General features: G+C 42.7%; 1 protein-coding gene across 1 annotated transcript; it reads right to left on the bottom strand.

Moving 5' to 3' along the window:
• Nucleotides 1-11,399: 11,399 nt before the first annotated feature.
• Nucleotides 11,400-14,298, bottom strand: ndufc1 (NADH:ubiquinone oxidoreductase subunit C1). The gene is made up of 4 exons (XM_053429000.1): nucleotides 14,172-14,298; nucleotides 13,577-13,680; nucleotides 11,711-11,782; nucleotides 11,400-11,509 (listed from the first exon to the last, which is right to left on the bottom strand). The coding sequence occupies exons 1-3, from the start codon at nucleotides 14,215-14,217 to the stop codon at nucleotides 11,723-11,725; spliced, it is 210 nt and encodes a 69-aa protein (XP_053284975.1). The 5' UTR covers nucleotides 14,218-14,298; the 3' UTR covers nucleotides 11,400-11,509; nucleotides 11,711-11,722.
• Between the last annotated feature and the right edge of the window lie 615 nt (nucleotides 14,299-14,913).

Below are 14,913 nucleotides of genomic sequence, written 5' to 3'. Positions count from 1 at the left end.
AACTCAAGTGGAAGATTTATCTCGATGAAAAGGGGGTCCAAATCTCCTCTTAAGTCCCAGAAACCACAAGACAGCATCCAATTCGTATCCTATTCACTGGAGAAACACCCCAACCGCAGGATCAAGAAGTGTTTTGGCTCAGATTGATGCCCACTGGCCCCTCAACACCACGCATCCAGTTCCTGTTCAATACATACAAACCTAAAATCTATGCCTTACACCCATACAAAACTCCCCTCTCACACATACACTGCACTCTTAATGTCACCTCGAACCCTGATGAACAATATGAGGAAGACTGGGACGAAAACATGGCTCATCTACAACCCAAGATCACATGTTCAAGTATAGTGTGTGGCAAGGAAGGAGTCGCTGCAGAGGTTAAACTGGATGACTTTGCTGAAGAATGGTACCAGCTCACAGAATCTGCTCCACATGTAACACTAACTGTGGGATTTGGCTATGAAGCTCGCAGTCTAGGCCCCATGATGAAGAGAGCACAAGGTTTGACCTGGATTGCCACTACAGACCCAGAAGTTCTCAAGGCCGCCACTGAAGACATGTGGAAGTTCAACATCCCTGCCACCATGGAAACCACACTCCCAGAACACCTGCCCATACCAAGACATCACGGTTTGTCCTGCACCGATCACCCAGACACAACTCGGATGCTCAGCGCTGTCCCCACCAGGATTTGGACCACTTCTGCTTATGATGTGGGAAGACTCCACACCGAGCCCATCATGGTCAGACTCTGTAACCCCCATGACCCACCGCTGTACAGACCCCAATACAGACTCAAACCTGACCAATTGGAAGGAATCGCCTCCACAATCCAAGGGCTCCTGGAAACTGGAGTGATCTACCCCACCTCTTCTCCCTACAACACCCCCATCTTGCCAGTACCTAAAGCTGGAGGGAAAGGCTGGAGGATGGTGCAAGACTTCAGACCAATCAATCAGATAACGATACCAGATGTGCACCCAGTTCTCGACCCACATGTCTCGCTCAACAACCTGGACCCAAGTCTCACCTACTTCCCAGTAATAGATCTGGCAAATGCCTTCTTCAGCATTCCAGTACACCCGACCTGCCAACAGTTCTTCGCATTCACGTACAACAACCAACAGTACACTTACAGCTGCCTGCCACAAGGCTACAGATGTTCCCCTGGCCTTTTCAACAAGGCGCTGAAAAATCACCTGCAACAGCTTGAGCTCCCAGAAGGAGTAGTGCTGATCCAGTATGTAGATGACTTGCTGTTGGCCGCCACATCGGCCACAATCTGTCTAGATGCCACCCATGCTCTTCTCACCCTGCTGGCCGAGAAAGGCTACAAGGTAAAGAAGGAGAAAGTGCAGTGCACAAGACGAGAAGTGACGTTTCTGGGAAGACAGATCTCAAAAGAAGGACTTGGAGTGTCCACTGCCCACAGACAGACTATACTGCACCATCCTAAGCCAATGATTGTTTCTCAAATGTTGTCCTTCCTTGGACTCACAGGATACAGCAGGACTCACATACCAGACTACACGGGACTCACTGCCCCTCTCAGGGATTTGCTGAGGGAAGCAGGAAACAGAAACCTCACAGCCCCACTAGTATGGAACATAGAGGCAGACACAGCATTCTCAAACCTCAAACAGGCCATGGCCCAGGCTGCTGCTCTGGCCACACCAGACTACACCAAGCCATTTCATCTTGATGTTTCAGAGATGGGTGGTGTTGTGAATGCAGTATTATTCCAAAGGCGTTCAACAGACCGATGTGTCCTCATTTACCATTCCTCCAAACTCGACACGGTCGAGACAGGACAAAGTTCGTGTGCCCGATACGTTGCAGCTGTAGCGAAAGCCATTGACAAAACCAGCCATGTCGTCATGGGACATCCAACTCAGATTCACACCCCGCATGGAGTTGCAGCTTTCCTCCAGAGCAAAGAGTTCACCTTCAGTGCAGCCCGGAAGACTAAACTTCAGGTCCAGTGCACTCAGTCACACATAACCTTTGTTCCAAGCATCAACAACATGGCCTCCAACATTGCCAGTGGTACACCCCATGTGTGTGGAGAACTTGCGATCAAGGAAAACAAGCTCAGACCAGACCTGAGTGCAGATCCCATTCTGAATGCTGATGCCTGGCTGTACACGGACGGTTGCTGCTACAAAGGAGAAGATGGCAATGTGGCCGCCTATGCTGTAGTGCAGCAACACCCAGATGGAAGTCACACCACCTTGGAAGCTGCAATCATTCCCCAGCCAGCTTCAGCTCAGTTAGCTGAAGTCACAGCCCTCACAAGAGCCCTAGAGTTGGGACAAGGACAAATTGTAAATGTCTACACTGACTCTGCATACGCACATGGTGCAGTTCAGCTTGATGGCCCGTCATGGATAAGACGAGGCTTCCTGACCACCGGTGATCAACCGATCAGACATCAAGTTCCAATGAGACGCCTCCTGAATGCAGTTCTGCTGCCCAGACGCCTGGCTGTCATGAAGTGCAAAGGACAAGACACCAACCAAACCAGAATCAGTGCTGGAAATAATGCAGCTGACCAAGCTGCCAAGGAGGCAGGAGGTTACACGCCGCCTCAGATGGTCATGGCATCCCCCAGCCCAGCTCAGTTCACGGAACTCACTGAAGACACGCTCATCCAAATTCAGGAAAAAGCTGGGCCGTATGAATGGTCCACATGGAGACAAAAGGGGGCCTTGAATTCTAAAGAAGGCCTCTGGAGGTCCCATGATGGATGCATCGTTGCCTCGGCAGAACTTTGTGCCATGTTGCTCAAAGAAGCACATGGCCTCACCCATGAAGGAAAACTCAGAACCTTCCAGAGAATTTCAGCCCTATAGTGGCATCCAAATCTCGAGAGCATCTCCAATCTATTCTGTGACGAATGTTCCATTTGTGGGAACCACAATCCTAGAAAACCTTTCCAAACACCCATGGGATCATATCCCGTTCCTGCCGTCTGTTTCCAAGACATCAGTACAGATATGGGTGCAGACATGAGAGTGCAGGGAATGAGATACATGTTGGTAATGGTATGTAGGTTTTCTAGAAGGGTTGAAGCCATCCTCCCCAGACGGGAGGATGCAAAGTCAGTGATCAAGTGGCAGCAGAAGGACTTGATCCCCCGTTACGGGGTTCCACGGTTCATCCGCTCAGACAATGGCACACACTTTAACAACACACACCTAAGAGAGGTAGAGGCTGCCTTGGGCATTCACCACAAGTTTGGCTCAGTGTATCATCCACAGTCACAAGGCCTTGTAGAAAGAGCCGATCAAACGTTGAAAGCCAAAATTGCGAAGGTTTGTGCAGACACTAAAATGACATGGGTTGAAGCCCTGCCATTGGTGTTGATGACAATGAGGTCGTCCCCAGGGGGTAAGACACACCTGTCGCCACATGAACTGTTGACAGGCAGAGTTATGCCTGGTCCACCCAGGGATGGAGGTCACGTGCCACCCCTGGATGTACATTGAAATGTCAAGTTATATGAAGGTTTTAACTGCTGTTACTGTAGCTCTCTCCAATCAGGTCTCCAGGGCCCTGGCGACTGATCCGGAGGAAGCTGCAGGACCAAAGGTAAAAGTCGGTGACTGGGTAAGAGTTAAGGTTCACAAAAGAAAGTGGCCAGAACCCAGGTGGACTGGACCGTACGAGGTGAAGGAAATTACTTCACACTCGGCCCAGGTCAAAGGTAAATCAGGCGCTCCTTGGCACCACCTGACACATTGTACCCCAGCACCTTCAACTTCCCGCCCATTGGCTGAAATAAGAACTAATTTGAAAAATGGAGAGGGTATAAGTTGTGCCTGTGTTACTCCTGGACTGCCATGGAGTCCTGTGCTTCTTCTGGTCGTAAAAATTACTCCCAAGATTAAGACGTGCACAGCACAGGATGAAAAGGGGGAGGGCCAGAAGCCTTACAGCTTACCACTGGCGTTAAACATCACAAAGAGACGTGGTTGTATGATTGTATGTCTGTTTGTTTTTATTTGCTTCATTCAGAAGTAAAGAATTCCCAAAGAAATTGTTAAAATTACACTATTTGGTAGCAATTTGTTGTTTCAGATTTTTCAAATATATCCAATCCATTAGAGGAAAGGAGAAACGGTTTAGGCCTCCAAATTTCTACATAAAATCAGATCATTTAATATCTTATTTTATTTTAACCTGACACAGCAGGGCTAATAGTAAAGACCATTTTAATACTCCACAAGTTACTAATTGATTCGTAATATAAATTCAAGGATGAGTGATTCACTACATCACATTAAGGTGTCCTTTTAAAGCCCATCTCTAAGTACAGTTTATGTGCAAAGTTTTTCCTTCTCTTTCTCTGTTTGTATTATATTTAAGCCACTTACACCCATACAAAAGTTTCATCCGCGACTGTGGCCTTGTGAGAATGAGATAACAATGTTTTTTGTTTTTAGTCTGGTGAAGTTGCTGCTCCGATGAAATGAGCCCAGTGAAAGTTTAATAACAGCTGATCTGTTCTGCAATGCTCAGGTTTGATGAGAAGGGAAATCAAGCTCTTCTCTTTGGTTGTTGAAAAGCTGTTTTATTGACTTTTATTAATTTTGTTTTGCTGGCTGTGATTCTTTTAATCACAGCTATGTTTTGGCATTAAGCGCTCCAGTTCCCCAAGCAAGCACACAGAACTTGGGAGACACAATACTGATACAGCCTGAAGTGCTAGCAACCTCTCAGAGCTACACCACACCCCCTCTCACACACTGATAAAGATCCTCTCGGCGGGACCTGCGAACCGACACCGGAGTTTTATTTTTCCTTATGTTTTCTATTTTCCTATTCATTTTTGAGCATTTAACAGAGTCCACAGTGTCAGAGGTTGATTTTGCTTTTTGTGTTACATTTTCTCTCTAAATCCACAGTATCATGCATGTGTTTTAATTAAATAAGATATGATTGCTGTGATTCCTTTAAATCACAGCTATGTTTAGACAATTATTTATCTATAATTGTCAGTTTTGAATTTTTGATTGATTGCTGTGATTCTTTTAATCACAGCTAGGTTTTGACAATTTTATAAATGCAATTGTTAGTTTAATCCTTTTTGGTTTTAGTAGCTGTGATTCTTATATCACAGCTATAAGTTGACGTTTCATTTTTTTGTATAATTCCCCTTTTTCCTGCCCTTTGCCTTCCCTGTGATGTCCACACCTATCAGGTGTGGAAAGGGGGATTTATTGACATACACCAAACACCAAACACATAACACATACACATATTGACATACACCAAACACATAATACATACTCATATTGATATACCACATATATTCCTTATACCTTTTACTCATAGTCAACACTTTATATCACACATCCCAGCTCCCTGATTCAGTTCGCACAGAGACAGTGAGTAGACCTTGGCCCACAATCTCTCCCAGATAGCACACTAACGCAGCTGCACTGATACAGCAACATTATCACCTCTGGTAACCACGACAACGGAGTGCACGTACGACATCTTCATCATGCGATATTCCAAGAGGATATAATCTATGTGCGCACTCTGTTTAAGCGTCTTTCTTCCTGTGCAGCCTCCTGCGTAGAACTAGAGACCCATGCATGTTCAGTTGCTGGACACCGCGTTTTCCTGACCTGTGACCTCTGAATAAACTTGCTTAACTTCAACTTGAGAACGACGACTCCTCTCCTTTGATTTCCACCCGCAACAATCTCCTGAGAATTGGGTCCTGACCATTGGCGCACATCGGGAGACATTTCCCAGTGGCCTGATGGTCTTTTTGGTCTGTAAGTTTGGTGAAAAAAATATCAGAAAGGTCATTGAAAACTACCTTCTTTCACAGACTAATTCCCCTTCACAAAGACAGTCTCACTCTCACAATATCAGGACATTCTGATGTAGAATTCCAAAGTAAAAGCACCTGAAATATCATATATCATCACTGTTTTGGTTGTGCCAACACAGATTGATTGATTGATTGAATATTTTATTTAGACCTCGGAAAACACATTGAGGGATAAGACCCTCATTTTCAATGGTGCCGAGGGTACAATAAAGAGTTGATACATAGAAGAGTTAATACATTGAATAAATAAGAATGAAATAAATATGCATATATATATACATACAGTAATACAAGGTATAAAACAATGGAGATTCTTATGGCACTTGTTAATAATAATGTCATTGAAAAGATGAGAGCAGTGAGTTACTGTGTGTGTGTGTGTGTGTGTGTGTGTGTGTGTGTGTGTGTGTGTGTGTGTGTGTTTTAACTAGTCTGGTAACCGTTACATCAACAAATACGGTAAGCCTACAAAATTAGAGGTTTGGTGCTTTGTGTGAAAAGGGTTTCCTGGAAATAAGTCAATTACCCGGGCTGAATTATTGTCCCAGGTTGCCCCTGGTCTGGAGTTTGCCTTTCTCACATCCACAACGCCATGAGGGGTTCTCTGCACAGACGTGTTCACAACAACAAACAAATCCTTCAGGTGAGGTCTGGTGCAGAAGACACAGACAGGAAGTAACATAGTAATTCCCTTGGTTAAGCAGTTGTAGTCACATATAAAAAAACACGTATAACAGCAAATTGTTGCATAAAAAGGTGTCAGAGTACCTGTCCACTAATGATTCACTCTTACTAAGAAAGTATGATAAAAAAACATAACAAAAACAAAAAATGTCGTTGAAAATAAAAACAAACCGAAAATGTTTAATATATTTATAAATGCATTATGTTATGATGATGATTCAATAAAAATTATGAATTCAATATGCTGGTCCTTTAAAATGACTCATAGTGGATATGGAGCTCAGACAATCATGTGAGAATTTCCAATCAATCAATCAATCAATCAAATTTTATTTGTATAGCCCATATTCACAAATTACAATTCATCTCATAGGGCTTTAACAGGGTGTGACATCCTCTGTCCTTAACCCTCAGCAAGAGTAAGGAAAAACTACTAAAAACCCTTTTAACAGGGTAAAAATATGTAGAAACCTCAGAGAGAGCCACATGTGAGGGATCCCTCTCCCAGGACGGACAGAAGTGCAATAGATGCCACGTGCAGGAGAACATCATCAATAATCAAAGTCTCTAGCAGCATTTGATGAGGGTAGACATCCCGAAGGACAACCCCAACATGACATGCCAAGCAGTCCCGCTGCAAGCACAGTCCATGCTCAGCAACCATCTAGACCACGATCCACCATCCAGACCAGACGCCACTCCAGTCCTCAGTCACCGTCCAACGCCGCCCACCAGGACCCATCACGAGCCACCACCGCGGTCCTGGTCCACCGCCCGTGCCCAATGCCAACGCGACACAGGGTCCGCCACCAGCACCACGATCAGCCCACATGACTCAGAATCCGGGGAAGGGGGATAGGGATGGAGAAGAGGAAGGAGAAGCTGGAAAGAGAAGCTCCGTGTGTCATGTGTCATAAAATAGAACAAGTAACGTTCTGGCGCACTAATTAGCTCTAACTATAAGCTTTATCAAAAAGGAAGGTTTTGAGCCTACTATTAAATGAACAGATGGTGTCTGCCTCCCGAACTGAAAGTGGAAGATGATTCCACAGCCGAGGGGCTTGATGGCTGAAAGCTCTGGCTCCTACTCTACTTTTAGAGAATTTAGGGACGACAAGTAGGCTTGAATTCTGGGAGCGGAGTGCTCTAGCGGGTTTATAAGGTACTAACAGCTCTTTAAGGTAAAAAGGCGCTATATTATTAAGGGCCTTGAAGGTGAGGAGGAGAATTTTAAATTCTATTCTAGATTTAACTGGAAGCCAGTGTAGCGATGCTAATATTGGAGAAATGTGCTCTCTTCTCTTTGTTCTCGTCAGGACACGTGCTGCGGCATTTTGGACAAGCTGTAGAGTCTTTAACGACTTACTGCTGGAGCCAGATAATAATGAATTACAATAGTCCAGTCTCGATGTAACAGAGGCGTGGACTAGTTTTTCTGCATCTTTTTGTGAAAGGACATGTCTAATTTTTGAAATATTTCGCAAGTGGAAAAAAGCGGTCCTAGAAATTTGTTTTAAGTGACTATTAAAGGATAAATCAGGATCGAAGATCACTCCCAAGTTCCTGACTGTTTCATTGGAAGCAAGGGCAATGTCGTCTAGCGCAGCTATATCATTAGATAATGCATCTCTAAGGTGTTTGGGGCCAAGTATTATAACCTCTGTTTTGTCTGAGTTTAATAAGAGAAAATTGCGGGTCATCCAGGTTTTTATGTCCTTGAGACATGTTCGAAGTTTAGTTAATTGATTACTTTGTTCAGGTTTTATTGACAAATATAACTGGGTGTCATCCGCATAGCAGTGGAAATTTACCGAGTGTGTCCTGATATTGTTTCCTAGTGGAAGCATATATAATGAGAATAAAATTGGGCCGAGCACAGAGCCCTGTGGAACCCCATGGTTAACTTTGGTGTGCACAGATGACTCATCATTAATTTGCACAAATTGGGAGCGATCAGAAAAATACGATTTAAACCAGTTAAGGGCGGTTCCATTAATGTTAATTAACTGTTTGAGTCTTTGTAATAAAATTTGATGGTCAATTGTGTCGAATGCTGCACTGAGATCTAACAGAACGAGGACAGACACAAGTCCCTGATCTGAGGCTATTAAAAGGTCATTAGTGACTTTTGCAAAGGCTGTCTCTGTACTATGATTGGCTCTAAACCCCGATTGAAAGTCTTCATATATATAATTTTCCCGGAGAAACTCACACAGCTGATTGGCAACAACTTTTTCTAAGATTTTAGAAATGAAGGGGAGATTAGATATTGGCCTGTAATTGGCTAAAACCTCTGGTTCTAGAGTGGGTTTTTTGAGTAGGGGTTTGATGACAGCTATTTTAAAAGACTGTGGTACATAACCTGATGATAATGACAGATTGACAATGTTAAGTAACGAACTATCAATTAGGGGCAGAATTTCTTTAAGTAATTTGGTAGGAATGGGATCTAAGATACAGGTTGTTGGTTTAGAACCTGAGATTATTTTGGTAAACTGATCACGGGTGATCAGAGAGAAGCTGTCCAGGGGGTCTGTTTTGGTGCAACTCTATTGTGTGTCGCTTTAAATGTTGCTGCCTGAATATAATTGTGTTAGGGGCCGTTTCACCTTTACTTTTGGTAAGGATTGTATTTTTTTCCCTATTCCTATTTCCACTATTCCTAAGGATATAGAATAGGCAGCATTTAAGCTATTTTCCTTGTAGAGAATTAAACAGCTTTTATTATGGCTGCCACAGAAATAGATGTGGGTCTTTTCATTAATTTAGGAACCATAAGCAAATAGACAATTTGAAGTCAGTCCAGGACTTTTAGTGTCTCTCTCTCTCTCTCTCTCTCTCTCTCTCTCTCTCTCTCTCTCTCTCTCTCTCTCTCTCTTTCAAAATATGACAGAGTTTTAAATATGTTCTGACATTACCCTGTGTGTACACCATTAGCAATTTAAGCAATGGTTGGTTTCTCAGAGGAGAGCAACTTCAGTGACAGTGTGGGGTTGAAACAATGACAAGTTTGGCATTGAGCCTGTAAGGTGGCCATGTTTCTTGTTAGTCTACCTCCATCAGATGTGACATTAAAGCAGGTTAGTTTCAAAATTTTATTCAAGGTATAGTCAGAAAAAGTTTGTTTTTAGTTTGTGACGGAAGATGTGTAAACTTTCTGATGTCCGGATGTCCATGGGGAGCTCGTTCCACCATTTAGGAGCCGTGACAGCAAACAGTCGTGATTTTGATGAGTGTTTAGCTCACAGTGAGGGAGCAACAAGCCGATTGGCCGAAGCAGAGTGTAGTGAGCGGGCTGGTGTGTAACGTTTGACCATGTCCTGGATGTAGACTGGACCCGATCTGTTCACAGCACGGTGTACAAGTACTAATGTTTTGAAACGGATATGGGCAGCCACTGGTAACCAGTGAAGGGAGCGGAGTAGTGTGGGTGAATTTCGGTAGGTTAAAAACCAGTTGAGCTGCTGCATTCTGAATGAGCTGCAGAGGTCGGATGACACTAGCACGTATACCTGCCAGGAGGGGAGTTACAACAGTCTAGGCGTGAGATGACCAGGGCCTGGACCAGAACCTGCTCGTATTCTCCTGATGTTGTGCAGCATGAATCTACAGGAACGTATTGTTGCAATAATGTTGGCAGTAAGGGAGATTTGGCTGTCGAGTCAAAGTTAATAGTCAGGTCAAGGGCGGGAGAGTCTTTCCCTGGGAGGAAAAGTAGTTCCGTCTTGTCAAGGTTAATTTTCAGGTGGTGGGCAGACATTCACTGAGAGATGCAAGTCAGACAGGCAGAGATTCGTGCTGCTACCTGTGTTTCAGATTGGGGAAAAGACAGGATTAGTTGGGTGTCATCAGCATAGCTATGGTAGGAAAAGCCATGTGAGTGAATGACAGAGCCGAGAGCGGAAGTGTACAGAGAGAAGACGAGAGGACCCAGGACAGAACCTTGAGGGACCCCAGTAGTGAGAGGACAAGGTTCAGACACAGATCCTCTCCAAGTTACCCGATAAGTGCGGTCATTAAGGTAGGATGAGAGCAGGGATAGAAGAGCCTGAGATACCCAGGTCCTGAGGGGAGGGAATAAGGATCTGGTGGTTCACTGTGTCAAATGCAGCAGAATGGTCTAGAAGGATAAGGACAGAGGAGAGAGGCTGCTCTAGCAATGTGAAGTTGCTCAGAGACAGCAAGGAAGGAAAACTCAGTTGAGTGGCCTGCCTTGAAACCAGACTGGTGAGGGTTAAGAAGATTATTGTGGTTAAGATAGGAGGAGAGGTGATTAAAGATAGCTCGCTCGAGAGTTTTGGAAAGAAAGGGAAGAAAAGAGACAGGTCTGTAGTTCTCTACTTCAGATGGGTCGAGGGTGGGTTTCTTTAGGAGAGGATTTACTCTTGCCTCCTTCAGAGAGGGGGAAACAGCCTGTTGACAGGTAAGTGTTGATAAGATGGGTGAGAAAAGGAAGAAGGTCAGGAGCGATAGACTGGAGAATGTGAGATGGGATGAGGTCAAGGGGGCAGGTGGTCGGGTTGCGAGGAGGTTACCAAGGTAAGAACTTGATTGGGAGACAGGGGGGTGAAAGAGGATAGTGTGTGCAAATGAACAGAAAATAATAAGTATTAACGTGTACAGCAGCATCAATATGTACAATTATAACCTAAACTGCCAATAAGCCGTATTCAGTTTAACTTGTACAAGAGGTGATGTGATATTCCAGCAGGAGATATGATATTTCAAAAGCTATAACATTTGATTTAAGCCACACTTGAAAAAAAAAAAAAAGTGGAATACAAGTATCTCAGACATTTATAATACATATCACTTGTAACATACCAGCAACTGTGGGTTTGTGTGAACACAATGATCAAGCCTCTTATCTCATTTGACTTAATATATCTTTATTTTACAGAGAACAGTAATCAGGAGCAGTGGAAAAATAAACAAGTGGAGAAACAGGTGAATCCCAGAGGACGCGACGAGCCCCTGCATAGGAAAAAAACACATCACGTATCACGTTTTATTTCTTCATCCATTTATACACCAAAGACTGTCTTTTCACACTGGGAGACAGAATTTGAATAAAACTATTTGACAATATATGCATCAGATTTAAGAATGAGACCTAGAAGCATTATTTATGCAGTATAAATGTATTATGATCAAGATAATAAGGCGCTCACATACCAGCATGTTGGGTTATTCCAGTCCATTTCTAACTTTGTACTCATGCACGTCTGTGCTGTGCTGCCTGAAGAGCTGAAGGTAGAAGACAAAGCCACAAGGAATTTAATGTTTCAACTGGTTCCAACACATCATTATTCATACTTATATTACCATCATAATTCACAAATCTTAACCGTCTTCCTGATCTACATCACTGAGTGTTTGTCTTCAGTGTGGTTGCAGATTTAAAAAAGGACTAAATGGAGGCATCTGCCTCTGTCTTTTTGTCTCTTGTCTCACTGATTGATTCAAACTTTATGTGAGAATTGTTGAGGACACAGGCAAATGCAGTGTTGATTGTGTCTCTAAGTCAAGCTGTTCTTGGCTGGGGTCCACATCAATGTAACGATTACATCTTCGCTTCGTCATTGCAAAATTTTGGATTACGTTGTTGCAAGGATGGCTGCCTCTGGTCAAAGCATAGATTCCCCAGAAAATGAGCTGCAGCTACAAAACTCTCTCAGGATCATTTGAGGCCTATAGTAGGCGGCAGGATTCATGGTTATGGTTCACTTGTCAAAGGATTACATTACATCGGTAACTTGTGCTCCACACCTAACTTGCTCCAGTGCTTATTATCAGAGGATCAGACCGAAAACTGTCAACAGCCCAGCTCCCGGCCAATCAGATTACTTTTTACCTCCATAATTCGTAAGTGATTTTCTTGCACTGTGTTTTAAGTTTCTGTATGACCTTTGGTTTCCATAAAGTATCTAAAAAGCAGTAGATATTTAGTGCTGAGTTGATTGGTTTGATGTTCAAGACTTTTAATGTCTCCACTCTGGTTTTTAAACAGAGCCTCTAACAAACAGAGGGGAGGTTTATCACAATAACTAAATACATCCTAACTATAACATCTTAATTTGAGCTCAAAGATTGTTTCATTGTGACAGAATTCCTGACAGTGTCAATGATCTGACTCTTATTCTATCAGTGCAGCTCAGAACAACATGATAAACGAAACCCCCTGATTATCTGCACACTATTCAATAATTCCCATGATTATAAAAAAGGATATTCATATTTTGTCAACCTTGAATCATATGAATGGGATGGTCAATATATTAGGAACACATCTCAGTATAACCTAGTGCAGTTCAACAGCTACACAACTGCAGTTTAAAAGTCACATTTAAAATGATTAAAGATTGCTGTTCATTGCTGCCCTCTCCTGGGTGAGATAATGCTAGACGCTCTGAGAGACAGTGGGTGCTAAACCATGCCTTCTATGTAGTATGATTCAGCAAAAAAGGTATATTATCAAAAAAGTATAATTATTAGGTATGTATAGGTAAATTATGGCATGTTTGATGTATGGACAGAGTAGACTGAGAGAAACCCTGGAAAACATAATGCATTGAGCTCTGCAATTAATATGTCTAGTACATTGCGGTGCCTGGTCTGTCGCAATGCTGGTTGCAGCTTTGGTTCAGAAAGTTTGAAAGTGACTGAATTAAATCCGCAGAACCCTGAAACCACTGCTGCAGCACAAAGGGCTGTTCACATGTTTATTCACAGTTCAGTGAATCTTCCGAAAGAATCGGAATCAGTTGTTGTCATAAGCGCACCTATTGTTGTAGTGATCGGCCATATCGCTAATATTGATGAGTCTGAGCCGCCGCTGCTTTCAAGCGCTGTTCGCTTCAATGTAACGCATGTCGAAATCACTCTAAAATTGCTTATTGCACTTCCTCAGGCCATTCAAAATACACATGCTAAGTGTTATTAAGATAAATGGTTCTGGAGATATGTGATCCTGATACAGACAAACAGAGATTCCTGGAATTAGTATATCAGGTGTATAGCTGAGTATATGTTATCATTTACCAGGCCCCAAAGGAAAACCGAACTTCCAATGGCAAGTCCAACTCGCAGCCAGTTGGGGTTGACAGTGTCCGGCTTGCTGCTCGTGAACATGGACCTGCATCCAACTGAAAAAGAACACCACAACAGCATGAATATCGCACAGACTATAATGAAAATATTCATAGTCTACATATATTGGATAGTGATGGGCAATAAAACCGTATCAATAATTATCGCCATAACATTTCCATCAATAGAACAATAGTAAAGCTTCAATAGATATATCAATATAATGCTTATGCATTGTCAGTACATGACATAGTCATGAAGGGGAACATCATAATACATCAGTAAGACGTGATATGAATGAACCACTGTGAAACTGGAGACCCATGTGATTGGCCTGACTGTTGTTCCATATTAAATCACAATGGGTACGAGTTATCCACAACTCTGAGGAGCAAAGTGGCCTGTTTGACTGCAATGCTACAGGAATGCTAAGCTAAGGTCAGGCTTAGATATAACAACAACGACGTCGGCGGAGTGAACAGTGAGATAGAACACACACTCTTAGGAAAACTGCAACCATGCGATCATGATTATTATATCAACTCACCTCTGCTGTCGAGAGCAGCTCTAAGTAAAAACCGGTTGAAAACCATTGTGGCTGAAAATAAGACCCCTGCGTCCCTATGGTCGATCCTGCAGCTCCGCGGTCGATTAACCTTCCTTGAAAGGCTGAGTAGATGATTCAGAGATCACAGATAAATCGAGCGGCCACTCAGGAGTACGAGATTTATTTATTATTTTATATTTAACAAAAGCCCGTTATTTAATGACAGTTGTGAAATATAACTAAACATTTACATTGATTCCTTCTTTGAAGCGAGTGTATCTTGTGTAACTCGGTTTGATATAAGTCATGCATCTAAATGAAATCCAAGCATGAGTAATATAAATATTGCCCCCAAACATTTTGTCTGCAAACATAATTTTTATTTCATCCACTAGTGCCTTTAACTAAACAATTTTACAATGTCTTAATATCGTTGTATTTTATTATTTTATAATGTTATTTTACACTTCAATCTATTTTATTTGTATTATTTAACTCATTCAACATTTCTTTTTTTCCTTTACTTCTTTTAATATCTTTTTATTATGATGAAGTAGTTTCTCTCTGATTTGAAATTTAATTATTTTAATGTTGTCTCTGTTATTTAATGTCCCTGTACTGTACCTTGAATCTACCTGTGTATGTACTTTATAATTAAAACGGCCTGGCCGAGGATGGTATGAAGAGTTGCATCTCTCCTTTCAAAGATTTAAGCGGCATGAGGAGCTGCACAATTAGTTTA

This window comes from Pleuronectes platessa, chromosome 8 (genome assembly GCF_947347685.1).
Source record: "Pleuronectes platessa chromosome 8, fPlePla1.1, whole genome shotgun sequence".
NCBI lineage: Eukaryota > Metazoa > Chordata > Actinopteri > Pleuronectiformes > Pleuronectidae > Pleuronectes > Pleuronectes platessa.
The sequence above is the reverse complement of the archived record's forward strand: the minus strand, read 5'-3'. Positions and strand labels throughout refer to the sequence as shown.

Excerpts from the sequence above, each read along its gene's own strand:
- ndufc1 (XM_053429000.1), bottom strand. The coding sequence starts at position 14,217 with ATGGTTTTCAACCGGTTTTTACTTAGAGCTGCTCTCGACAGCAGAG. Across the intron at positions 13,681-14,171 it reads AGCTGCTCTCGACAGCAGAG|TTGGATGCAGGTCCATGTTC; the intron begins GTGAGTTGATAT and ends GTTCTTTTTCAG. Across the intron at positions 11,783-13,576 it reads CGGTTTTCCTTTGGGGCCTG|CTCTTCAGGCAGCACAGCAC; the intron begins GTAAATGATAAC and ends TTCTACCTTCAG.